The following is a 23,760-nucleotide window of genomic DNA, read 5'->3' as shown; positions in this document are numbered from 1 at the left end:
GAAAATGCTGCTCGCAATCTTTTCAACGATTATTTTGCAGAGAAACCTGTGTTTCCTGAGACAATGTTTCGACGAAGATTCCGGATGAGTCGTTCTTTGTTTCTTCGTATTTATGATGCTATACAAAGACATGACAATTACTTCGTCCAAAGAAGAGATAGAGTCGGTAAACTTGGCTTGTCTGGTTTGCAAAAAATGACTGCCGCATTTCGAATGTTAGCGTACGGTGTACCAGCAGATTCCACCGATGAGTATATCAAAATAGGAGAGTCTACAGCTCTAGAAAGTTTGAAACGATTTTGTCGTGCCATTGTTGAGGTGTTTGCATGTCGTTATCTTCGATCACCTGACGCTAATGATGTTGCACGCCTACTTCACATTGGCGAATCTCGAGGATTTCCACGTATGTTGGGTAGTTTAGATTGTATGCATTGGAAATGGAAAAACTGCCCAACAGCTTGGGGAGGACAATATGCTGGTCGTAGTAGATCTCCTACTATTATTCTAGAGGCTGTAGCTGATTATGATCTGTGGATTTGGCATGCATATTTTGGGTTACCAGGATCTAATAATGATATTAATGTGCTAGAGGCATCTCATCTTTTTGCTAATCTAGCCGAAGGTACTGCTCCACCCGCTAGTTATGTTATCAATGAAAAACCCTATAATATGAGTTATTATTTAGCTGATGGTATATATCCAAAGTGGTCCACTCTTGTTCAAACAATTCATGATCCACGTGGTCCCAAAAAGAAATTATTTGCCATGAAACAAGAAGCTTGTAGAAAAGATGTGGAACGTGCATTCGGAGTTTTGCAGTCGAGGTTTGCAATCGTGGCGGGGCCATCACGCTTATGGAATAAAACAGTATTACATGATATAATGACATCTTGTATCATAATGCATAATATGATCATCGAAGATGAGCGTGATATTGATGCACCAATTGAAGAACGGGTCGAAGTTCCAATTGAAGAAGTTGAGATGACGGGTGATGATGATACTCGATTTCAAGAATTTTTGGCTCGGCACCGACAAATTAAAGACCGAGAAGCTCATATTGAACTTAGAAATGCTTTAATTGAACATTTGTGGTCGCAATATACTAATTCTGAGAATTAGTACGATGTAATTTATTTTTATTATGTTTGGTTTATCGATTGTAATATTATATTAATTAATGAAGAATAAAATAATATGTTGTGTTTAATTAAATAATATATTGTGTTTCTTTATTTTGTATTAAATTTGTTTAATGTAATATTTTGTTGTCTAACATTTGTTTCAATATTATTAAGTATTCTTAAAGTATTCATATTTTAGGTTAATAATATAATAATAGAGAATAGTATTTTTAGTGTGACTTTTGGTGTTGTGGTTGGAGATGAAAAAGAATTTAGTGTGAAAATCACACCAAATATAGTGTTATTCTAACACCATTTTAGTGTTGTGGTTGGAGATGCCCTTATACAACAAGCAAACCATCCTACTAAATCATCAGTCTCACGTAAAACATTGCTAATTTTTTTATTATTCTTGTATAGGGGAAACCACCATAGATGTAATCAAGAGATGCAGCAGCAGCTTGTACAAAAACTTCTCCCCCATAGATACCATGCTTGACTGGCCCCCAGAGAATCCTTTTGAACATTCAAAGCTGGTAAGATTAAGACCTGTGAGTTTTGCTTTTGTGAGTGATGTTTTCCATAAGCTTTTTCTTTTTTTTTGCAGTTGAATTATTATGAGCTGCAAGAAGACAATGACTGGATTCGTCTCTACTTGGAACTTGCAGTTGCCACCACTAATAGGGGCACCATTAGGGATCTTGATGACCTGTCCAACTTGAAGATTATCCAAGTGGCTATAGATACTACTCCCCAAGATGTGGATTTGGTATTCAACCGCACATATTTTGCAATTGTCTACATACAGTACAAGGACTCGTGCGAGGCTCGAGTTGGTAAGGATGTTGATCGCGTAGCTATAGTCAGAAGAGCCTTCGATGAGCAGCGGGGATGCTTCAGTCTTGTGGGCAAGACTCTAAGATTGCCAAAAGAGTGACCCACTTTTGCTTTGCCTATGTCTCAAACGGCAGCTGTTTCCTAGTCCTAGGCTGTTTAAGGCATAGAAATACAGTGGGGTTGGCTTGTCACTAGGCAATATCCGCATTCATATGCGGATTAGATCGTACAAATCAAACCAATAAGTTATTTGGTGCGTCTGTAATGTTTTATTTTACTTTTTGACTCTAAGTTGCGTTTGAATTTTGTTTGTGCTTGAATAGTTTAACATAGGGTAAGGATAGTGAGATGTTCTAGTTTCCTTTTCATCAATAACTAAAAAAATTTAGAATGCGAGATTGGATTAATCGATTTCTAGTTTCTGAAAGTGACCAAATACGTAGTTTAAGCAGTAAGTGTTACATATTTCTTAACAGAAACCGCAAAATAGCAATCCGACCAAGTGCTAAAAAGAACTCAACTTTGTCTCTTTTACCAAATTGTTTTAACTAAACAAAAGCCGACTCATACCAAATGTCTAGATAGCAATACCTCCATCAATGGTGAATGCCTGCAAACCAATATTTTCAACCATGGTTAGGTCGCTAACATAATTAGAAACCAAGGTTAACCACCATTCGACAGGAGTATGAGATATTAACCTGTCCGGTTATGTAACTGGCTGCAGGACTGAGAGCCAAGAATTCTACCAAGCCAGCCACTTCTTCAGCTTTTCCATACCGTCCTGAAAACCAAACCGTTTTGCTTTGTATCAGAATTCTTTTTTATCTAACAATTTTTTCATGTCTCAGATACATCCTATCCATATAAATTACCCAGCAACAAATGTAAGAGATGAAATGTCCATTACCTAATGGGATTGTTCCCAGGATTTTCTTTTCCATGTCTTCTCCAAGCTCTGCAGTCATGTCAGATGCAATGAATCCGGGGCAAACCACATTGACCTGGAATAGAGCAAATTGTAGACGGAACAAGTTTCACAATCATGTCCAGGAAGTTTAAAAAAAAGACGAATATGATGAGGGAGATAGGTCACATACATTTATATTCCTGCTCGCACCTTCTCTGGCAGCAGTCTTGGAAAACGAAATAACTCCACCTTTAGCCGCTGCGTAGTTTGCTTGACCAATATTACCAATGAGACCAACAACTGACGAGATATTGATGATTCTTCCCTGCAATTAAGTATACCATGAATTATGCTTGTCATAATATCACTTCTTAATCTTATAGAAGAGCTCAAAAAAAAAAAAACGTAGTTGTCTTTTTATATATCATTTCTCCCTATGCTTCAGGGAAGGAGTAACATGTCAAAACCAATGACAAACGTGTGAGGATATAGACGGTGACATGGCATATGACAAGTAAAAAGTGTTACCCTTTTTTTCTTCATCATGATCTTTACTGCTGCCTAAAGAGAGTAAACGAGTATCAGTCCCTGAAAATCCGAGTATCAAAATTTTAGCAGTATTGCAGGAATACAAACCTGAGTACAGAGAAATACACCAGTGAGATTCAAAGCAATCACTTCGTCCCATTGTGATTGCTTCATTCGTATTAACAAGGTATCCCGAGTAATTCCTGAAAATATGTAGCCACGTCAGTAAGGTACTAAGTAAAACTTAATGGGAACCAAGGTTTTCATTTACCTGCATTGTTAACCACAACATCAATGGTTCCCCATTTGTCAAGAGCCTGCAGAAAAATAACAAAAGGAAAATGAAAAGATGTATAAGGATTAGGGAATATAAGATGGTGTACAGTTGATCACTCACGGTTTTCATCATCGCATCCACATCAGTCGCTTTCGAGACATCACCCCCAAAAGTGATAGCCTGGCCACCATATTCTTCAATCTACAGTTGCACAGAGAAGAAATGTCAGAGATTACATGAAATAAGTTGACATTGTAAACGAAAACACTATTAACTGCAGATGACATTTGTTAGCCAAAAGATAATATTTCATTTGGCAGTGTGGATCAAGAGCAAAATCACAAAACGCATTTGAGAAGCATAGGGCAATAAGAAACATTTTCCAGGTCCAGAAAATTCATTTGTCTACATTTCTTGTCCCAGAAACCAAAACTGTTTAAAGGTATTATCAACGTTAAACTCGAAAGGTACCACATTTATTTTCGTACCAACAACAACATCCTTCCATACCAAACACCTATGCATTATTTGGTCTAAACCGATATCCCGAAGCAGAAAAAGAAGGAAAGAGCTGAAAACCATTCTAGATACTTGGTGCATGAATCATGTAAATTGCAGTCTAATCCAGGGCAATGAATCACCTGTTTAGCAACTTCTTCAGCCTCTTTTGCTGACCTAGCATAATTCACCAAGACCTGCAACAGAAACAGAGTGTTTGCTTCCAGATCAGAAAATTTATGTGTAGCAATTACGGATATAAACCTATTGATGTCTCCATCACTATAATGACAAAAGAAATTGAAAGCAATCCTGTGTTAAAATCTTCATAACTCAAGACTAGTAATATCATGCAAATTGAATGCTCGAAGAGTACATATACAGATCAAATCTAACAACAAGGCGCTCCAATATTCCGAATAGTGTTAAGCCTAACCTTGCAGCCAGCTTTACCCAAGGCTAGAGCAATTGCTTTACCAATCCCTCTCGAGGCACCAGTGATAACGACCACTGGAGATTCCACTTTTTGAACAACTTCCCCTGGTGATTGCTCAGTAGCAGTAGCTTGAGCTTTCACAACTGTAATACCACAAAAATGTTGAGAATTGAGAGAGATCAAATCTATGCCAAAACCGCAAAGGAAGAGAGAAGAGGAATGAATATACCAGAGGTAGAAAACGGCTGCCGCGATCTACATCGCAGCATTCCGAAATGAGGTATCGCAGAGTGAAGCGGAGCCAATTGTCGGATTTGAGAGATCTCACGGAAACCTAGCTTCGCGACGGCTTTCAAGGAGATGAGTCTCGGTGCTGCGACGGCGGCGGCCATGGCGAATCTGTTGTTAAAGTGAATCCGTACAAGTGAACCTCGTAAAGATCGACCCAGTGGAGAAGAAGAAGAGAGAAAAGTCTTAATTTTGTCTTAGTTTCTGCTCAAACAATAATAATATATAGAATTTCAAAAAAGCGATACAAACGAAGTTATGTCAAGTGTGTAAAAGTCATGTTTATAGTTGGGGCAGGTCGTCGAATAAGAGGAGACTCGATTTCACGAATAGAACTGACCTAGGTATTCGGGTTTTGTATCGGATACGGTTCATATTTGTTCGGATGCGGGTAATTGTATAATATATAGTTTTGTGGAGCAGTGTTTAAAAAAAAAATTGGTCAAAGAAAAAAAAAGAAAGACAAAGAGGATTGAACGGTAGACGTAGACGCCATTGGAGTTTGAAAGGGAATTAGTCGACGTTTTATGGATCATTGTCGTTTCGGTGTCATTTTCTTCTTCTTCTTTCGCTAGCACGATTTAAAGCCTGACTAGATCCATCATCGGCCATGGAGGATTCTACAGCCACGGCTACGTCTTCGTCTTCCACTCATTATTTCTCCATTTTCACGAATTATCCTCTCATTTCCGCCGTCACCTCTTTCACTATCGCTCAATTCATCAAACTCTTCACCTCCTGGTACGTTCTCTCTTTATATCTCTGTTTGGATCAGACTCCGATTAAATCTATATGTGCCTGGTTCCTCAATCTTTGGTTCGAAACGGTACATAGGAAATTATAGTATACGTTAGATGAGAAAGGATCTTTACATGGTTTCCTAGATTCTGTAGGTATAGGGAACGGAGATGGGATCTCAAACAGCTTATTGGGTCTGGAGGAATGCCTTCTTCGCATTCAGCGACCGTTACAGCTCTCGCTGTAGCTATTGGTTTACAAGAAGGCTTTGGTGGATCACATTTTGCCATTGCTTTGATTTTGGCATCTGTTGTAAGTTGGATACTTTCTCTAGTTTAATCAAATTGGCTATTAAGGAATCAAGTGACGATTAATATGTGAGTGGTTTGGGTTGGTAGGTGATGTATGATGCTACCGGTGTTAGATTACATGCTGGTCGTCAAGCTGAGGTTTGTTCATTGCTGCTCTAACCTTTCCTTTGTTTCATCTTCTAACTTGACTGGTTTGATAAAAGAACCACTATTGGTTTTGTCATGATGCATTTGAGCTCTGGTATCCTGATCTCTGGGGTCTGATTCATTTTTCAGGTTCTCAATCAGATTGTATATGAACTTCCTGCAGAACATCCGCTGGCTGAAAGCAGACCTTTGCGGGAACTTCTTGGTCATACCCCTCCCCAGGTATGTAGACATATGACTTGAAAAAGTCTTTTCATATATGACTAGCAAGATATGAGATTCTTTTAGCTGTTACATTTAGCAAGATAGTTACAGAGTTAGGGGAAATCATGAGTACAAATAGAGTGCTGAAGGAATCGGTGAGGGGGATCGTGTAATTGGGAACAGAGTTGAGGGTCTTTTGGAGGCTTGTGTGAGCTGATGGAACTCTAGAACAGACCCTAGTTTGTGTTTACTTTGGTTGATAAATGAACTACTCTTTGATTTGTAACCGTGTTGATATCAATGAATTTCTAGTTCTCATCAGATTCTGTTTTCCATTTGCTGAGAATTCAGGTCGTTGCTGGTGGAATGCTTGGAAGTGCTACAGCAGTCACCGGATACTTATTTTTCAGGATAGCTACAAGCTAACGTCAAGAACATGCATAGACACAACTCTTCTGCTTCATTGCCTATTGAAGCCACTGGAGAGTACCAAAACAGATTTACAACCGAATCCGAGTTAAAAATATATTTATTCTTGTTTAACATTACCATTACCATATGTAAAGAAATCGTGAAACACCATTACAAAAATAACGTGATTTTATTTGAAAATAAGTAGTATACAAAGGAATTTGTGGAATAAAATTGTGATGTTCATCATTGTTTCCCTAGTATGATGGTGAAGACATCTCTCATGTGCAGAGTAGGATCCAAAGTAATACCAGACTTTGCTCGCCAAGCAATGTGTTGGTCGGGACGGACTAAAATAGATCCTCTCTCTGACATTTTACAAATACTCCACCACGAAGTTCCTTCACCATTTTGTTTTTTAACTTCCATAACATCGACATAATTTTCCCATGGAGCTAATGCTGAATTGCTCTTCCTTTCAAGACCATCATCACTACTAGGCCAGACCACGCATACTTTTACACTAGCCATAAACTCTTTTGCGACTTTGAATGTAGCATGAGCTAGCTCATAGGACTCTTGTAATGGCGATATTATAAGTAGAAACTCCACTTTCTCTGTCGAAACAAGATCCAGTGTAGAAACAATAACCTCTCTTGTGGAATCTGACAGTATTTTCACATACATATGAGGCAGTCTTGAACCTGGTTCAGCACAAGGGACATAGTCTCTTCTACGACCACTCGGTACTTCGGGATCACCAGCTTCAGACTCGTTATCAGGAACAATGGCTCCCTCTAAATACCTAAATAGTAAACACAGTAGCTTCTGTTACTCAAACTTTGAATTTATATATCTTTTGTTGAAATATAATGCGAGAAACACACTGGTTTAAACATTAAAGACCACACTCTCCGTGTCATGAAACCCCTGATATCAGTTTACAAAGCAGCAAACCCTACTTTCTATCTCTTTTCTATTCTTGGTACTACTCATACAGAGTTAGAATTCTACAGTTCCAAAGATGGTGACTATACCTGAAACCAAGATCTTCTGCAGGAAACTGTAGTTGAAGGCTTTTTCCTCCTTCGAAGATACTCTTTAGTCTGCTAAGTCTCTGATTTCCCAGTGGATTGCTCTCATTCAACAGAGATTCTGAAAGCTGTGCACGACCTAGTGCAAAGACATTATCCAAGATTGCCTTTTGCAGCCCAGTTGGAAGGATCGAACCAACTGTTTTGTTTATAAACCTATGCACTACAACACCATAGAGATATAATTGCTTTAAACCTGATCATGGAACTATGAAATGAGCAAGAAGACAAGCTAGTTTTAGTTTACCTGAGTTTGCAACTGTTGGGTCAAGGCCTAGCGCTGAAGGAACTGACATAGCTGCTCTGAAGTTTTGAACACTGAGTGAAGTATTGGAAAGGGCAATCTAGCAGTCACAATAAGATATGTGTTAATGAATCAAGTTAGGAGGAAAGGATGGCAAGAAAAAGTTATAAAAGATGAATACCGTACCGGCCTACGTTCTGTTTCATAAGTTTTAAGAATTGAAGAGTTTGCAGAACCCTGAACAAGAGCTGCTATTTTCCATGCAAGATTATGAGCATCCTGAATTCCAGTGTTCATTCCTGCAAAAAATCATGTAATTTGCTATCAAAATACTTTTCAAGACTGCTGATGTTTTAAACTTTAATAAATCAAAATATTTTTCTGCTTTTATTTGGATCAAGAATGTCCATCAAAATCAAACCAATTACTGAGGCTTGCCACCACTAGATTCTTATAACTTAGAAAAAGAAACTGAGAACAAGGATCCTTTAAGATCAACTTCCAAGTCTGGGGCATCCGTTAGTACCACAATCCGTTAGTACGACAATATAAAAATATTAGATTTCTTCCGAAATTATAACCATCGTACATGCCAAAACTGTCAAAGAAGCAGTGTATGGTTCCCCTTTTCAAAAATATTGGAACACGTACCAAAACCTCCAGCAGGCGGGAACCGGTGAGCAGCATCACCAGCAAGTATCACTCTGTTCTCACAACACATGAATTTCTCGGCGACTTCAGCATGCATGACCCATGGCTTAATATCAGCTACATCCAAGTCTGAAAGCTCATGTCCCACCAAATTGAATATCAGCATCTTGCACATCTACAAAACAATCATCGGTCAGGCAGACCTGAAAACAAACTCGCATTTGAAGTTGGTCACAGCTGGGACAGAGATAAAACCATAGAGGTGAATGAGTCTTCACAAGTGAAAATCCATTCTTTAATAGGTAATGATAGTAAATACCTCAGGACTAAAATCAGATAGACTCTGTTGAGGTGGATAGTATGGAATCTGCAATAAAAAAAAATGAATATATGCTAAGCTACGGTATATAACACTACTTTTAAGTACAAAATCAGATTAAAGTATCCTTGAATATCTGGGTCGGGGCTATAGCTACCTGCAAAACAAATTCTCCTTGTAGAAGATCATGGGCAACAAGAACTCCTATACCATCGGTGTTAAAAATAAAAAATAGCATCCCTGGTCTGTTACTGATCAGGTACTCACCGAGCTCTCTACTCATGAAATGGACACTAACAAGCTTCTGTAGATCTCTTTCCCCTCGCATTTCTATTACTGTGAGCTTTCTTACTGCACTCCCAGCACCATCAGCACCAACCAGTAGACTACATTGAATGTTTCTTTTCATATGCTTGCCTCCTTTGAGAAAAGAAACAGTTGCAGTAATACTGTCCTTGTTAGCATCAATCCCCACACACTCATGACCCATAAGAATTTGCCTCGCAACCACAGAGTCAGCCTCAAGACCATCCGACTCTTTGGAACCACGAACATGAAAGCCGAGGTCTTCCAACCGCTTAAGCAATAAATTTGTCAATTTGTACTGGGAGAAGTGAGCAACAGAAGCCGGGCTGACAACTTTCTCAAAATCTATATATAAACACCACAAGAACTTCTGTGAAAGGTCTGCATTTTTCCTCAACATAAATTGTATTACTCTATGAGAACCATTAACACTAGAAAATGTACGGAAGAAACACACCTTGAGGCTGCATGTGATCAACTGTGCCTAGTGTTGAGCCGGAGAGAGATGTACAGTAAATAAATTTTCTCCACAAATCTACAGGAGGCTGTGATCTTTCAATCTCCTCAGCTAATCCATCCAATTCACGGAAGATCTAAGTATACGAGAACTGAGACATTAAAGTTCAAAAATCTAAAACCACCAAAAACAATATTAACGGCAGGAAACACAAAAAATCCAACCTCCATTGATCGGTTGTTGATAAAGTGTGCTTGTGGATGTTTCGAGAAGCTTGTGGCTTTGTCAACAACAGCACATTTCACTCCTAACATAAATGTGAGAATTCAATTCGATCAAAGACGTGAACTTAACTTGATAATGTAAGCTCAAAACTCAAAACTTCAGATGAAAATTAGAGAAATTATGAGAAAAATTGTACCTAGTTTGGTGAGAAGGATGGATAAAACGAGTCCCACCGGTCCAGCGCCGACGATCAGAACAGGAAGCTTAGCAGCATCTTCACCATTGAATAGATTTGTGCTTGAAAGGTCCTTCCTTTGGAAGTACCTCACTGGGTACACTCTGACCCTCGAATTGTTTACGGTTATTCGTGTAACCCTCTTGATAAGCCCTAGAATCGCCATAGTCGAGAAGCTAAACCTTAAACCCTGAAAGTCGCTGGAAGGTCCTTGCTTTGGATGATTTCTCTCTCTTTCTACCTTATACAAGGGTTTCAGAAACGAGAAATCATATTCTAGGCTGCGGCAGTGACGGCGGAGACAGAGATTATGCGGTAGCGAAAATGATGACGGAGATGCGGCGACAGAGACGACGGAGACGCCGCGCAGGACAGCAGGTGATGGTGGGGCTTTGTTATTATATCTTGTCATTTTAAGTATTATTATATAGTATTTATTCATACTACGTGGCACTAGTTTTATCCACTAGAATTGGTCCACCTGTGAATCGACCGTCAAAATAAACAGATGTCAAACAGAGTTTTCAAGAATTGTCGACTCTGTTTTTGTACTGAAAAGTGAGGTTTCATATATATAACCTGATACATCAGTAGACTATCTACATGGATACCTCTCGCGAGAGAGGATTCGTTAGCAAAAAATGGTGTGATCACAATGTGACCTGTACAAATATTTTTTTTCTCTATGCGGATGACTTGTAAGAAGTTAAGGACGACAGAAGAAAACGCAACTTTACATAGGAGTGTCAATGATGGATCGAGTGGCTTTTCTTCCAGAGGAAACTGAATGGTCTTGTCATTGTCTTTCTTCTGGAGATTGATTTAGTCAAAGGTTTTACTTCTGACTCTGGAGCTGAAACTGGCGCAGGTATAGCCATTGGTGCCGATACGGTTTTCCTGGGAGCTTCTTCTTTGTTTGGTGATGGCTGATCTCTATGCCTTTGTTCCCTGAACAGCATCAGAAGCTTCTGAGACTTGTCTCTTCCTCGGGGACTTCCGTTCACTGAGATCGACACCAGAGACGGAATCACTCCTTCTTGTAGCACCATCTGGATACACGACTCGCTTCCCGTACATAGGATCACTAGGCAAGAAACTGCTTGCTCTTGTTCGACTGTGTCACCGGTGTCTAACACCGTTGCAAGTGTACTGATCATTCCTTGTGTTGTTATCATCTCTTCTTTTCCTTCCCGGCTAGAGGCTAGATTTAGTAATACGGCTAATGACTTCTCTATCCACAAGTGGTTACCTGTTGATGCAAGGACTTGGAGGCTTTTGATTATGTTTGATGAAAGGAGAGTGGGAATATTGGGAGAGTAGGTGGAGAGGTTGTAGAGGGCGTGAAGGGCGTCCAGCTTGCATTGGGTTTTCGTATCCTGAAGAAGAAGATTCACGAAAAAGGAAACTGCTTGACTTGAGCCAATCACGGGCTTGGCTTTCTCGAGGCAAGAGAGGTTTAGATATAACGCAGTTGCTGGCCCTTGGGATTGGGAACAAGAAATCATTTTCTCTAGCAGTGGGATGACCCCTGAAGTCAGCATCAGCTCTTTGTTCCTGCAGTGCATCCAAAAGAACGAAACAGAAGAGATTATGACAAGGTTTGCAAATGAAGAGCACCATGAATGGGATGTTAGAAAGTGACATTGCTAAGGAATTTGATTGGTAACAAAGACAGGAAGGATGTGATAATAACTAACCTGTTATTGTTGACTGCTAAGTTAAATAGAGCCATAGCTCCGGTTTCCTGTGCGGCTGCATTGTTATCATGAACAGCTGATTCTAGAAACTGCAAAAACGCTTCCACGAACCCATTGGCTCCCATGAGGATCCTGGCCTCTTCATTATCCTTTAGCAATATCCTGACATTTTCTACTACTTTGCACTTTTTAGCTAAGTCCTCCTCTTTGTCCACGATTGCCAATATATCCTGATACCCCTCTAGAACATTGATTTCAGAATCCACCTCATCAGGAGCATTGTTTTTTTCTTTTTGTTGTCGTTCAGATTCAATAGTACTACTCTCCTCCAAAGGAACGACTCTGATATCCTTCGGTGTGCACAATCCTACACTATCAACTGACTTTGAATTGGGGGATTCAGAGTCAGACATGGCTAATCTCCAGTAATTGAGGTCAAGAGATTCTGGTGGTCCAGTAGGGACTGTGATTCCATTCTGTTCACACCAGCTCGCAATCAAACCTTTAACACAGTAATTGGGAGTCAGGGAAAGATGTGGGAGTTGCTGCTGAGTCTTGGGACAAGAGTTATGTCCATCACTAAACCATTTCTCAATACAGACCCGTTCATAAGTCTGTCCAGAAGCAATGATGACAGGATCATACATAAGCTGCAAAGATATGGGACACCTAAGTTCTTCTGGTGGAATAGGCATCTGTCCTGATTTCCTACTGTTCATAGGCTTATAGTTAATAGAACCAAACTTGGATAGTTGTCGCCCAAACGCATTAACACGATCTTCGTTAGGACCTTGACCAGTAGGGGAACACGGTGTTGAACAAGGAGAGTCATTCTCATCCATCATCTCACTTCTAAATAGCTTGGAGTATTTTCTCATGAGATGCAACAGATAAGCCACAATTGACTCCTTCCGCTTGTCTTCTTCCACACGTGCCCTGTCAATGACTTTCTTTAAAGCACGCCGCTCCGCCAGAGCTGATCTAGAAGAAGTTATACTGAGTCTAGTAGCTGCCTGGTGAAAAATTTCAAGTTCGGTACTGTCACTGCCGTTGTCAAATTTCTTCCCTTGTTGTAATAGTGCAATTATCCTATCACCAACTTCCTTCTCTGATGGATCAAGTAGGAACTTGGTGTGCTCTAGTTCACCAACAATGTCCAAAATCTGAAGAAGTCAAATAACATTAGCATAAACCATTTTATCAACTAGAATTCTAAAATCAATAAACAAAAAAAGCCAATATCTAGCACATAAGCCCTGGACACTTATTAACTTGCAAAAGGAAAGATTTTGTGTGCACTGATATATACATTACCTGAGACCCAATTGAACTAGGAACAATGTCCTCCACACGTCTAAGACTATCGATAAGTGCAGATTTTGCTTTCTCAAATTTTAACAGTACAGCATCCCCAGTAATGGCCTGCTCAACATATAAAAGTGGAGGAATTCAAGAGAGAGACCAAACACACAAAAGAGAATAATGTATCCAAAGAAAGAAAGAGCAACTAACCAAATAAAGTTTGCTACACTCAGAACAGTGTTGAAGAATGTTCTTTGCCTTCTCAAGTGCAATATGTAACGAACACAAGGTTTGAATCCCTGATTTACTCCGAGGTCTTGCTTCTTCCAACGAAGGGAAGATGGACAATACCTTGCAATAAACTGCAGATAGTTCCTTGCACATATCTCCATGTAACTGCATTTTACCCAGCACACAACTTTTAGCAAAGAATAGAGAACACCATCAAATTGAAAGAGTTACATCATAGAACAAGAATGGAAATAATACTAATGCCGCTAAGATTCCCATATACTCTCTCAACACAAGATTTGCTAACAATTAACAGGGAAAGGGATCAAAGGGGCAAGTCTGAATTCAGGAGAATCAAAACTCTATAACATCAAAAAATAGAAGCAATCCAAAACCAAAACACAAAAAAGGAGATAACAATAACATACTAAGCATATCCCTTGTTCATTAGATTCCAACAACTACCGACAAGAATCTTAGAGATAGAGATGGTTAAAACATATCCATTTATGAGAATATAACCTTGGCATCGCTAGCAGCGAACAAATTCTCCTCGAGCTCGCTAACATCCATGATCTTAACTCAATCTGGAGACTCTAATTAGCTAGCCACAGCTTTATACAAACCTGAAGACATGAAACAGAGATGAATCAGTGACGACAGAAGAACCACGAATTAATGATATATCCGACGCAAAGTCTTCTCCTTTCTCATTTCCAAATTAACGAATCATTGTCGTGGTGAAAACAAGAAAACCAAATTTGATCATTGGAAACAAAAACCAAAGAGAAATCGATTACCTTGTTCCAAGAAAGAGTTTTTATTATTATCCCAGAAAAATAAAAATAAAAAGAGAAGAGAAAATACGAAAAACGGAAGAAATGGAGCATAACGGAAGGAAGAGAGACGAATAAAATGGGGATGATGATGAGAAAGAGAAGAACTGTGTCAGCTCCACAAAACTCGCAAAAATCTACGATTAGTAATTGAAACACGAACCAGACACGAGTTCTCGATACGACAAGAAAAAACAAAAACAAAAAGAGCTGGAATAAGAAAATTAACGCACGTGTGGAAAAGTGGCAACAACAATACCAAAAAAAATGGATTACCGAAAATAATTTTGGTGAAAGAACGTACCGGGACCAGCCACAAAGAGAAAGGCTTCATGATAAGATACGAGAGAGATGTCGAAAATTGTGTAGTAGACAAATACTATAAAATGGTTATAGCTAATTTCTGTATTATAAAAAGACTTGGCAACAACAATAAGTATTTAAAAAGGACAATCAGTTGCTATCACGATCTACATTTGGTCAAATAGCTCAAAAGTCCACCTACTATAGCTTTAGCTTGTTATTTCTCAGCTTCAACGATCATTTTACAGAGCACAACATTTCTCAAATCTATACTCAGATGACCGGATTAAGCCCATCTGGTGATATCAAACCACTTTTGGATGATGAATCCCAGAGACCTCGTGTTATCACTCCTTTTCCTTCTCCTAAACTCACCGACTTGTCCATGGTAACTCTCTTTTTGCTTTTCTTCTTGTTTTCTCAGTGGAAAGTTTGACTTTTTGGAACTTTTTTTTTTTTTGCAACAGTTTCAAGGTGAGCACAAGGAAAGCTTGTATTGGGGAACTTATCGTCCTCAGATGTATTTTGGAGTTCGAGCCAGGTATTTATTTGGTAACGGATTATTTGTTGCTTTTTATTAGTCAACTTTATCATATGATTCTATACACAACTTTCACCAAACTGTATTATGTGTATGTGAATCAGTTATTCTGTTAAAAGTCAAAGACCACTAGACGACTACTGTTACAGAGGATTTGAAGGAATTGATTTGTTTTTCTGTGTTGTCATATATAAGCACTAAAAGAGCTAGTGTTCGTTTCTTGTACAAGCTGCTAAGTTTTTGTAGATGACTATGCAGAACTCCCAAGTCCCTTGTTGCTGGCTTGATGTGGCTCGTTATGAAAGATGGAAAGCCTGTTATGAGACATTTCTGTGAAAACTCTAACGATCTTAAGTCATTTGGTTGGAAAGAACACAATGGAAGAGATTTTGGGCGACAAGAGCTGTTTGAACAAAATATGGTTTTGGAGACAAGTTTTGTCAAGTCTGAGGAAGGCAGCCTTGGTTATGGAGGAGATTGGTCTATTAGAATCAATGTTCAAAATATGTTGAATGATGATGAAGTAAAGAGAAGTACACATCTCTTCTTCTATCTAGCTGATGAAGGTTGCAATGGTGTGAATTTAGGCAAAGATGTGTTAAGGCTTAAAGAGAGTTCTGTCTTAGCTTCAGGTTCACGTCAAGATGTAGGAAACTGGCAGATGCACTTAAAATCACAGGTAACTTTTGATTTGAAACTGTTTTTATTAGTTACTTACTGTTTTTGCAAGAAAATAACCATTGTATCTGCTCTTCGTTTGCAGAATCATCTTGAAACACATTATTGTGGATTCAAGACGCCTGACATTGTCAATCTCTCTGGTCTTGTTCAGCAAAATCTCACTGCTCAGGTTATATTTAATATCTCAATTTTGCTAGTTTCCAAACATGTGTTTTTTGTTTTATGAAAACCACACAATGCGTAGTTATATTCATCTTGGCTTGTATATTTTCACTTTTCAGGAAGAGAAGTCTGGACTACTTCAGCTCTCTGACTCATCAGAGGACTCTTCCAACATTTATGTTTTTCAGGTAATCAGTCGTGATCAAGATATGCAAATACAGATTTACTTAAAAACAAAACTAGCATCCCTAAATAACTCATATGAATTCTATGATTTCTTGATCTATAATCCTCATTTTGCTATGCAGATTTCCACGACGAACCAATCAACTATAGACATTGCCTTTGTCTCTGGAATAAAAGAAGAAACGTCCAACATGGAAAATCGTATAATGAGTCTTACAGGTTTATATGGCCTACATTTTCTCAACAAGCAAAATGTTAATAGTTTTGGATAGTGGACACCATTTCTCTGTTGTAGGTCTAAGAGCATAGTTTCCATATAATAACATGTTTTGTCTAACACCATTTTTGATTAGCTGGGATTCATGTTATCTTGTGTACTTAGCTTCTACGCCTTTAAGCTAAGTTTCCGTCTTTATTTCGTGTAGGTTTGCCACTCTCTAGTCTACTTGAAGAGAAACATATAGCATTTAATGCTAAGTTCAATGAATGCTTCAACCTTTCTGACAAGGTGTGATTCTACTCCTTTCCTTAACACACAAAAATACTTTTATGAAGGATCTCTTTTGCACATTATTTATGACTCTCTCTTTATGTGACTCCAGCTTGATCCTGAAACTTTGGTGGTTGGTAAAGCAGCAATCGGGAACATGCTTGGAGGCATTGGTTACTTCTATGGTCAATCAAAGATTCATTTTCCTAAAAGTCCTCTGGTGAGTTATAGTTCTCTTGCTTTTTTGCACTCCAAAAACAGATTCATAGAGTTAATAACAATGTTCAATTGCAGGCTAAAAGTGAGGATGATTTCTTGCTATATTGGCCAGCTGAGCTATACACAGCAGTTCCAAGCCGGCCCCGGTTTCCTAGGGGATTTTTGTGGGATGAAGGCTTCCATCAATTGTTGATCTGGTTAGTCATTATAGATCATTGAATAGGCTAAACAATTTCTTGATATGTTACTTTAAACGATTATTGTTTTTATATGGATTCAGGCGTTGGGATGTCCATATAACCTTGGAAATAGTTGGAAACTGGTTAGATTTAATGAATATAGATGGATGGATTCCACGTGAGCAAGTTTTGGGAGCTGAAGCTCTCAGGTTGTTATATATATCATACACTCTTACTAGCCACAAAATATTCATCATTACTGCTTGTTGCTATTATGGATTCTAACATTCTTCTGCTGCAGTAAGATTCCAAAGCAGTACGTTGTTCAGTTCCCAAGTAATGGCAATCCACCTACACTACTTTTGGTCATACGCGGTAAGAGTCTTCTCGTATGCGATGTAGAGAACAAGGTTTACAAATCAAATCAACTCCATGTTGACATTCCTTATATTTTTATTTTCTTCAGATTTGATCAATGGGATACGGACAGAGAAATTCAACGAGGCAGACAGAGATAAAATATTGTCATTCCTTGACCGGGCTTTTGTACGGCTAGATGCATGGTTTAAATGGTTCAATACTTCTCAGATAGGTAACAACATGGAGTCATACTTATAGAGTTGCAGGATGCGTTCACTCTTCAACAGCTTCTGTGTTTCCTGTTTCAAGCATCTTAGTGACAAGTAACATTGAATACATTACTCCTAGTGTCCTACATCATATATTAATGACTTGATTAAAACACCAGGTAAGGAAAAGGGAAGTTATTATTGGCATGGCAGAGACAATATAACAAATAGGGAACTAAACCCTCAGGTACTCTTTCTTGATCCTTAACAAAAATGTTACTATGGGAATTTTTTCCTAGGTTCCTTTTATTTAGTTGGTTTACCACTTAATTCTGCTACTTGAATCAAAGAGACTTCAAAGATAATACCTTAGCTTTCACAAATTCCTGCAGTCTCTTTCCTCGGGTTTGGATGATTATCCTCGGGCTTCACATCCAAATGAAGATGAGAGGCATGTTGACCTCAGATGCTGGATGTATCTTGCAGCAGATTCCATGAACTCCATCCAAGAGTTTATGGGGAAAAATGACATACTTGTGACAGTAAGAAGAATATGACATGAAAATAGACTACAGTCTCTAAATTTGTTCATCACATATTTATGACATTGTATCCTGCAGGAGGATTACAGCTCAATTGCCAAGCTGCTTTCAGATTTCACTCTTCTGAATCAGGTTTATATATTTCAATGCAAAATGCCTACAAGGCTACGCATGAACTCTTGTTCTCTCACTCTCCTCTCTTCTTCAACAGATGCACTATGACAAGGACCATGGGGCTTACCTTGACTTTGGTAATCATACAGAAGAAGTAAGGAAATTTGAAAGAATTGTGTCACAGAGAAGGTTATATATCCACTGTCATGATAGTGATAATTTGTTACTGAATCATATATCCTACGGTTTGATTCTCCAGGTTCGGTTAGTCTGGAAAGAGGTAATTCACGAAGATGGACATTTATCTCGAGAGCTTGTAAGGGAGACATATGGGAAGCCAGAGCTAAGATTGGTTCCTCATATCGGTTACGTCAGCTTCTTTCCCTTCATGTTTAGAATCATCCCAGCTGTGAGTTATATGTATTGTGCATTCGTATTTAATATGCTCCATTATCCATATGATTGTTGAAACCCTTGTGGAGGACAACATAAACATAAATCTTTACATTTTTGTTGCTTGATGAAAGGATTCTTCGATCCTCGACAAACAGCTCGATCTCATTTCAAACGGGAACATCGTATGGAGTGACTATGGACTACTTTCACTTGCCAAAACTAGGTGAGCTTGCAAGAACAAACATACCTGAGAAATTTCATTCTTCTATGATTCCATAACTACTCGCTTTTCTTCATGCAGTTCTTTGTACATGAAGTATAACAGTGAGCATCAAGCACCATACTGGAGAGGTGCTATATGGATGAACATGAACTACATGATTCTTTCTTCCCTGCACCATTACTCTACAGTGGATGGACCGTACAACAGCAAAGCACGAACGATTTACGAGGAACTAAGGAGCAATCTAATAAGGTATGCATGCTTGTATTAGGTACAGTTGAAGATATCTGAGCATATATGGCCTTACTTATATTGTGTTGTTGATGCAGGAACGTGGTTAGAAACTATGACCAGACTGGAATTATCTGGGAACACTACGATCAAACAAAAGGAACTGGAGAAGGTGCACGTGTCTTCACCGGTTGGTCTGCACTTATCCTCTTAATCATGTCCGAAGAATACCCTCTATTTTAAAAACCATTATGATTACCAACATTTGTAACTTTGAACATCAAAAACTATCCGCTCGTGTTTGTGAACAAAATAAGGCAGTCTCTTTCAAAGGCTTTAATGAAAACTATATCACAATACATCAAGATTTATAGCTCAGCTACTACGTACATGTTAAAGTCCAAAGCTAGCCTTGTCGTTTCTGAGCATAACAATGTGCGCATCCAGGAGATGGTAAAGGATAAGAGAACTTCGAAACTAGAGTAATTGCAGATTCGCTTCTATGAGTCTAGTGCCATTTCTGTATCTTCAGCCACCATGATTTCCATATCCCTCATGTCTCGCTTCAATACGTTCCCAAGTCTTCCTATGGCTTCTGTCTCTTGTTGCAATACCTATTTACAATGTTAAAACCGTTACATAATGTCCTGATGTAGCTTCCTAAAGAAAAATCTAAATATCCATATGCCAATCCAGAGATTAGTGACAAAAGATGTTGTATATCATACCTCCTGCATATCTATCAAGCTCTGCTCGTCTATTTTAGTTGACCCAGGGAGATAAAGGGAACTACCAGCAGCAATTGAATTTGCTTGAGCACGAGATATCGTCTGCAGACTTTGCACCCTCCTAGAAAGCTCTGCTCCAGGACCTTTCACCTGAGAATCCACACCCATTTTTTACATCAAACTTTGTAAACATCGAGTAGAAATTTTAATTAAAAAATGAAAAAAACCTGTCTTGTTATTGCAGTTAACTTCTCAGACAGTTCGGCCTCTCCTTTCGTCAAGGGTAACCGGAAACCCTTCCCTTCTAAGCCTTCTATAATCCTCATCACCTTCAAGCACACAAGCCAGAACACAACAGTAAATGTAATTTTGAACGTAATCTGGACTCATATAAGAAGGTAAGATCTTTCAATGCGATGACTTCTCTTACCCTCAACATGCGTCTTTGAAGACTCTGCTCCTTCTGTCTCAACCTTTCAATAGATGGGAAGGTTGATGCTTGCAAATGTCTCTGAAGCTGTAGAAACAAAATCAAACAATTTCTCGTTAAATTAACTCCTAATAATATGAGAGAGAAAGAGAGTGGTGAAATGATAACTCACCATTTTAACATTGCTCTGAGTCGTTTTTATTCTATCCCTATCTGAGACGAGAACTTCATCTTGAAGCTACATCAACCCAACAAAAAATAGTGTCAAGATTCATTTGTCCAGTGTGCTAAATGAATGATTTGTTCACATATCATTGTGGATATCAATCTTAAAAGAAAAACAATATTGGCTTAAGCATCCCACAAAACCACCAAACAAAAAGCATAGAAACTTGGGAGTTGATGAAATCAACCTTAAGGCGCTGAGAGAGATCTTTGAAACCTTGCACAAGCTGAGGCCAAAGGCGCTCTCTTTCTGTTGAATCCATACCTTCAAGTTTGCTCATGGCCTCTGCCCACATTATCTACCACCAAATACGAGTAAAACCTTCAGAAATATCTCCGAGAAATCATATAGAAACTAATTTAAAAGATTCATTAAACACAAGAAAGCTGCACATTTCCATGATATAGTAGAAAAGATGAAGAAGATACTCACATCTGATACAGCTGCAGGCTTCACCCGGTACTGTGGTTCAGTCACACTGAATAAAAGATGCTACATAACAAAGGAAACAACAGTTAACATAAACAAAAATCATCACCACATAGCTAAAGAATCCAGAATTTTCCACCTAAACTAACCTGAAAAGCATACTTGGGATTCGTTGGATCTTCCTTATAAGCTTCAATGATAGCCTAAATCAAAATCAAGGCTTATCAATCAATGGAAAGACTAGGGTTTAGGGATTGTAGATCTGGAATCAAAGAAATAGCAAACCTGGACATCACGATCGGCGAGAGAGTAAGGAATTGGAGCAACGGGAGCCATCTGAGTAGTCAATTGAGCATTTGGGAAAGGCGTTTGCTGCTGCTGCTGAGCGGTGTTGTTGAATGGTGACTGAAAACCAAAATTAGAAGATGGCTGTTGCTGAAACAGTGAACTCGGCTGCTGCTGCTGTTGTTGTTGTTGTTGTTGCTGTGGCTGTTGAGATGAGAAGGGAGACGAGAAGAGTGAAGAGCCAAATCCGCCGGAGGAGAAGGAAGGATTCGATGGCGTACCGAACGCAGGCGTAGCTGACGGTGTACCGAACGCCGGAGAAGATGTGCCAAAGGCGGGTGTGGATGACGGAGTGCCGAATGACGGCGATGAAGACGGAGTGCCGAACATTGGGAAAAGGAGAGGTTAGATCTCTGTGAAGAAGGTAAAGGTTTTTTAGTAGGCAAAAGGCGCCATTTGGAGAACTTTAAAACGCAGCTCAAGTGTTCGACGGAATTCTCGGCGTTGGTTTCCGTGAGTCATCTATTGTTTAGGGTTTTGTTCATCTTTCGCTTATTGGTCAAATACTTTCATCAACTAACTTTATTAAGATTAAATCAAAAGAGTAACACAAATTATTATGTTGATGTATCTTGGTGAATTTAATTTAACTTTTTTTCGTTTTATAAGTTTTATTTATTTACGAAATATGAATTCCATGAAATATAGTCGCAATTCAATTATCATATCTTTTGATTTTGCCGAATATATTGAGAAAATCAAGTAACAAACTTATTTTAGTTTTTGAAATTTTAGACTATGTCCCCTAGTCCATGTATGATGGAAAAACTAGAATAAATTACTTACTTAGGCTTTGAATGGTGTGAGGTATGTTGTATATCGGACTAAATTCGGACGATTCTGCACTTAATTCACCATTTACTATTACGAAATAATAAGAATTAAATCTTCAACTAATACACACTTATTATATATCTACATATACATTTTTGCAGCTATTTTAGCAAATAAATCCTATACTTGAACTGATTTACAACCCAATGTCATTAGCATTAAAAAAAAATTCCCAAATAATTAATTTTACTTTAAATTCGTGATTTAAATTGTCAATCACATTATTAATTAAATTTAATCTAAACAAACTTCACATCAATCCCTTAAAATTAGCATAAACGTATTTGTTAACAATATTTTTAAACAAAGTTTTTTGTTTAAATAAATATTATTCTTACTAAATGTTTTTTGTTTAAATAAATAAATCTTGTATTTGAACTTATTTACAATGTCATGCTACTGGCATTAATTATTTAGGAATGAAAATATTTAATTAAAGATTTAAATTTTCTAAATCCTTACTTTTAGAGTTATTATGTCATTACCTAAAAACCAAAAAATATTAATTTTTTAAATATTATTATTTATATATTTAAACTTATAAATTTTTTAATATATCACAATTTTTAACATCATTATATAATATATAGAGTTTTAAAAAATCTCAAAAAAAATTCCGTCATATTTTGTGATTCGACTTTTAAAAAATGAACATATATTAACCAATTGGCGAAAAATAACGTCCCGCATCGACTAAAATACATAGACAATAATTCATAAACATATCATAAATAAGATCAATATTAATAAAATAAATGGTTTTTTTTTACGGGACAGACTTAGCGGGGCGAGTTTGGCAGGACGTTACTTAATAACAATTGTAAACTATAAAATAAAAATATTTTATAGATAAATACAATTTGCAAATTTTTATATATAATAACTTTAAAAAATAAATTGTCTCCGCGGTGTACCGCAGGTTAAAATCTAATTGATCTTATTTTTGGTTGATAATAATCATTCAAAACAACAAAAACTAAATTTGTTATCTATCTTACCTTAAAACATCAACTACTATAATGTTCTAAACTCTAAGTTAGGAAATAAGTAGAAATTATCCCACACATTCTATACTATACAAAAAATAAAATAAAATAAGAGAGAATAACATAACAAATATCTATTTCAACTCTAATCTTTAATAGAATCGAATTGTTCCACACATAACATTCAAATTAAAATACTAAATCTTTGAGAGGATCGATTTGTTCAACTCAAATATACCACTTCATCATGTTAAACCCCAGATTCTTAAGTCATTTTTAAATGTAGAAAATTATTAACCAAACTATACGTACATTAATATATTATTAATTTTTTACCGTAGAATATGTGAAAATATATATTTTAATATATTTTAAACTTAGTTAATTCCCAAGGTAATATCATCTATATATACAAATAAATAAAATCTAAATATTATTTTAAATTACTTCCTAATCCTAGTATGAATTATCCTAGACTTTGATTGTCATGGAGTCTCGATTTGCGGGATTAATGTGATGTGAAAATAGATGTACAATGGCCCATGAACTCGTTTGGCTTCGGAAGCGATATTGTAGGACATAATGTTGCATAAGTTGGGATATTGGAGCTCTGCATAGAGAAGTATATATGTTGCATACA

The 23,760-nt window shown here is 37.7% G+C and overlaps 6 protein-coding genes and 1 pseudogene across 13 annotated transcripts; 3 read left to right on the top strand and 4 right to left on the bottom strand.

The window, feature by feature from the left end:
* Positions 1 to 195: 195 nt before the first annotated feature.
* AT1G24370 lies at positions 196 to 2,061 on the top strand (annotated as a pseudogene; the record flags this gene model as incomplete). Its single annotated transcript has 3 exons — positions 196 to 991; positions 1,545 to 1,660; positions 1,732 to 2,061.
* A 257-nt stretch (positions 2,062 to 2,318) lies between these two features.
* Positions 2,319 to 5,240, bottom strand: AT1G24360 (NAD(P)-binding Rossmann-fold superfamily protein). The gene is made up of 11 exons (NM_102282.4): positions 4,840 to 5,240; positions 4,611 to 4,753; positions 4,318 to 4,371; positions 3,797 to 3,877; positions 3,671 to 3,716; positions 3,508 to 3,602; positions 3,400 to 3,432; positions 3,062 to 3,196; positions 2,872 to 2,965; positions 2,663 to 2,745; positions 2,319 to 2,571 (listed from the first exon to the last, which is right to left on the bottom strand). The coding sequence occupies exons 1-11, from the start codon at positions 5,000 to 5,002 to the stop codon at positions 2,539 to 2,541; spliced, it is 960 nt and encodes a 319-aa protein (NP_564216.1). The 5' UTR covers positions 5,003 to 5,240; the 3' UTR covers positions 2,319 to 2,538.
* AT1G24350 (Acid phosphatase/vanadium-dependent haloperoxidase-related protein) lies at positions 4,997 to 7,302 on the top strand (the record flags this gene model as incomplete). Of its 5 annotated transcripts, NM_001198155.1 has the most annotated exons (7): positions 4,997 to 5,081; positions 5,347 to 5,639; positions 5,792 to 5,948; positions 6,035 to 6,085; positions 6,224 to 6,316; positions 6,400 to 6,453; positions 6,650 to 6,840. In NM_001198155.1, exons 2-7 carry the CDS (start codon positions 5,509 to 5,511, stop codon positions 6,722 to 6,724), a joined length of 561 nt encoding a protein of 186 aa, NP_001185084.1. In that variant the 5' UTR covers positions 4,997 to 5,081; positions 5,347 to 5,508. The 5 variants fall into 5 exon arrangements, with proteins under 5 accessions (NP_001185084.1, NP_001077594.1, NP_001323066.1 ...); NM_001084125.2 differs by lacking the exon at positions 4,997 to 5,081 and having other exon boundaries at positions 5,293 to 5,639; positions 6,404 to 6,537; positions 6,650 to 6,906; NM_001332647.1 differs by lacking the exons at positions 4,997 to 5,081; positions 6,650 to 6,840 and having other exon boundaries at positions 5,327 to 5,639; positions 6,410 to 6,594.
* On the bottom strand, positions 6,836 to 10,635 carry EMB2421 (FAD/NAD(P)-binding oxidoreductase family protein). Its single transcript, NM_102280.4, has 10 exons — positions 10,202 to 10,635; positions 10,005 to 10,087; positions 9,781 to 9,916; positions 9,175 to 9,668; positions 9,018 to 9,065; positions 8,699 to 8,873; positions 8,234 to 8,346; positions 8,051 to 8,147; positions 7,747 to 7,966; positions 6,836 to 7,514 (listed from the first exon to the last, which is right to left on the bottom strand). The coding sequence occupies exons 1-10, from the start codon at positions 10,404 to 10,406 to the stop codon at positions 6,956 to 6,958; spliced, it is 2,130 nt and encodes a 709-aa protein (NP_173844.2). The 5' UTR covers positions 10,407 to 10,635; the 3' UTR covers positions 6,836 to 6,955.
* A 131-nt stretch (positions 10,636 to 10,766) lies between these two features.
* Positions 10,767 to 14,616, bottom strand: AT1G24330 (ARM repeat superfamily protein). Of its 2 annotated transcripts, none has more exons than NM_001332646.1 (6): positions 14,583 to 14,616; positions 13,993 to 14,096; positions 13,450 to 13,635; positions 13,252 to 13,359; positions 11,938 to 13,100; positions 10,767 to 11,794 (listed from the first exon to the last, which is right to left on the bottom strand). In NM_001332646.1, exons 2-6 carry the CDS (start codon positions 14,041 to 14,043, stop codon positions 10,987 to 10,989), a joined length of 2,316 nt encoding a protein of 771 aa, NP_001323390.1. In that variant the 5' UTR covers positions 14,044 to 14,096; positions 14,583 to 14,616; the 3' UTR covers positions 10,767 to 10,986. The 2 variants fall into 2 exon arrangements, with proteins under 2 accessions (NP_001323390.1, NP_173843.2); NM_102279.4 differs by lacking the exon at positions 14,583 to 14,616 and adding an exon at positions 14,271 to 14,467.
* Positions 14,617 to 14,794: 178 nt separating this feature from the next.
* AT1G24320 (Six-hairpin glycosidases superfamily protein) lies at positions 14,795 to 19,507 on the top strand (the record flags this gene model as incomplete). 2 transcript variants are annotated; one of them, NM_001332645.1, is made up of 21 exons in its annotated part: positions 14,795 to 14,997; positions 15,077 to 15,150; positions 15,409 to 15,683; positions 15,777 to 15,829; positions 15,914 to 16,000; positions 16,113 to 16,181; positions 16,302 to 16,398; positions 16,605 to 16,687; positions 16,782 to 16,889; positions 16,964 to 17,085; positions 17,169 to 17,276; positions 17,369 to 17,442; positions 17,534 to 17,659; positions 17,816 to 17,883; positions 18,029 to 18,178; positions 18,257 to 18,310; positions 18,390 to 18,446; positions 18,552 to 18,701; positions 18,820 to 18,911; positions 18,990 to 19,163; positions 19,241 to 19,385. In NM_001332645.1, exons 1-21 carry the CDS (start codon positions 14,887 to 14,889, stop codon positions 19,383 to 19,385), a joined length of 2,277 nt encoding a protein of 758 aa, NP_001321649.1. In that variant the 5' UTR covers positions 14,795 to 14,886. The 2 variants fall into 2 exon arrangements, with proteins under 2 accessions (NP_001321649.1, NP_173842.2); NM_102278.6 differs by having other exon boundaries at positions 14,797 to 14,997; positions 15,409 to 15,829; positions 19,241 to 19,507.
* AT1G24310 (nuclear pore complex protein) lies at positions 19,417 to 21,808 on the bottom strand. The gene is made up of 9 exons (NM_102277.4): positions 21,241 to 21,808; positions 21,105 to 21,158; positions 20,959 to 21,018; positions 20,714 to 20,824; positions 20,473 to 20,538; positions 20,301 to 20,387; positions 20,098 to 20,199; positions 19,871 to 20,020; positions 19,417 to 19,756 (listed from the first exon to the last, which is right to left on the bottom strand). Exons 1-9 carry the CDS (start codon positions 21,628 to 21,630, stop codon positions 19,643 to 19,645), a joined length of 1,134 nt encoding a protein of 377 aa, NP_173841.1. The 5' UTR covers positions 21,631 to 21,808; the 3' UTR covers positions 19,417 to 19,642.
* Positions 21,809 to 23,760: the final 1,952 nt, after the last annotated feature.

The sequence above is a fragment of the Arabidopsis thaliana genome, assembly GCF_000001735.4.
Source record: "Arabidopsis thaliana chromosome 1 sequence".
Taxonomy (NCBI): domain Eukaryota; kingdom Viridiplantae; phylum Streptophyta; class Magnoliopsida; order Brassicales; family Brassicaceae; genus Arabidopsis; species Arabidopsis thaliana.
The sequence above is the reverse complement of the archived record's forward strand: the minus strand, read 5'-3'. Positions and strand labels throughout refer to the sequence as shown.

What these genes read in the sequence shown, in the direction of transcription:
- AT1G24330 (NM_001332646.1), bottom strand. Translation starts at nt 14,043, where the DNA reads ATGGATGTTAGCGAGCTCGAGGAGAATTTGTTCGCTGCTAGCGATGCC. An exon ending in TCGCTGCTAGCGATGCCAAG is followed by an intron (nt 13,636 to 13,992) that starts GTTATATTCTCA and finishes GGTAAAATGCAG; the next exon opens with TTACATGGAGATATGTGCAA. An exon ending in AGTGTAGCAAACTTTATTTG is followed by an intron (nt 13,360 to 13,449) that starts GTTAGTTGCTCT and finishes TATGTTGAGCAG; the next exon opens with GCCATTACTGGGGATGCTGT.
- AT1G24360 (NM_102282.4), bottom strand. Translation starts at nt 5,002, where the DNA reads ATGGCCGCCGCCGTCGCAGCACCGAGACTCATCTCCTTGAAAGCCGTC. An exon ending in TGGATGCGATGATGAAAACC is followed by an intron (nt 3,717 to 3,796) that starts GTGAGTGATCAA and finishes ATTTTTCTGCAG; the next exon opens with GCTCTTGACAAATGGGGAAC. An exon ending in GTGTATTTCTCTGTACTCAG is followed by an intron (nt 3,433 to 3,507) that starts GTTTGTATTCCT and finishes TACTCTCTTTAG; the next exon opens with GCAGCAGTAAAGATCATGAT.
- EMB2421 (NM_102280.4), bottom strand. Translation starts at nt 10,406, where the DNA reads ATGGCGATTCTAGGGCTTATCAAGAGGGTTACACGAATAACCGTAAAC. An exon ending in TGATCACATGCAGCCTCAAG is followed by an intron (nt 9,669 to 9,780) that starts GTGTGTTTCTTC and finishes GTTTATATATAG; the next exon opens with ATTTTGAGAAAGTTGTCAGC. An exon ending in GCAGAAGATCTTGGTTTCAG is followed by an intron (nt 7,515 to 7,746) that starts GTATAGTCACCA and finishes TTTACTATTTAG; the next exon opens with GTATTTAGAGGGAGCCATTG.
- AT1G24310 (NM_102277.4), bottom strand. Translation starts at nt 21,630, where the DNA reads ATGTTCGGCACTCCGTCTTCATCGCCGTCATTCGGCACTCCGTCATCC. An exon ending in TTCAAAGACGCATGTTGAGG is followed by an intron (nt 20,200 to 20,300) that starts GTAAGAGAAGTC and finishes GTGTGCTTGAAG; the next exon opens with GTGATGAGGATTATAGAAGG. An exon ending in GCTTGATAGATATGCAGGAG is followed by an intron (nt 19,757 to 19,870) that starts GTATGATATACA and finishes CATTGTAAATAG; the next exon opens with GTATTGCAACAAGAGACAGA.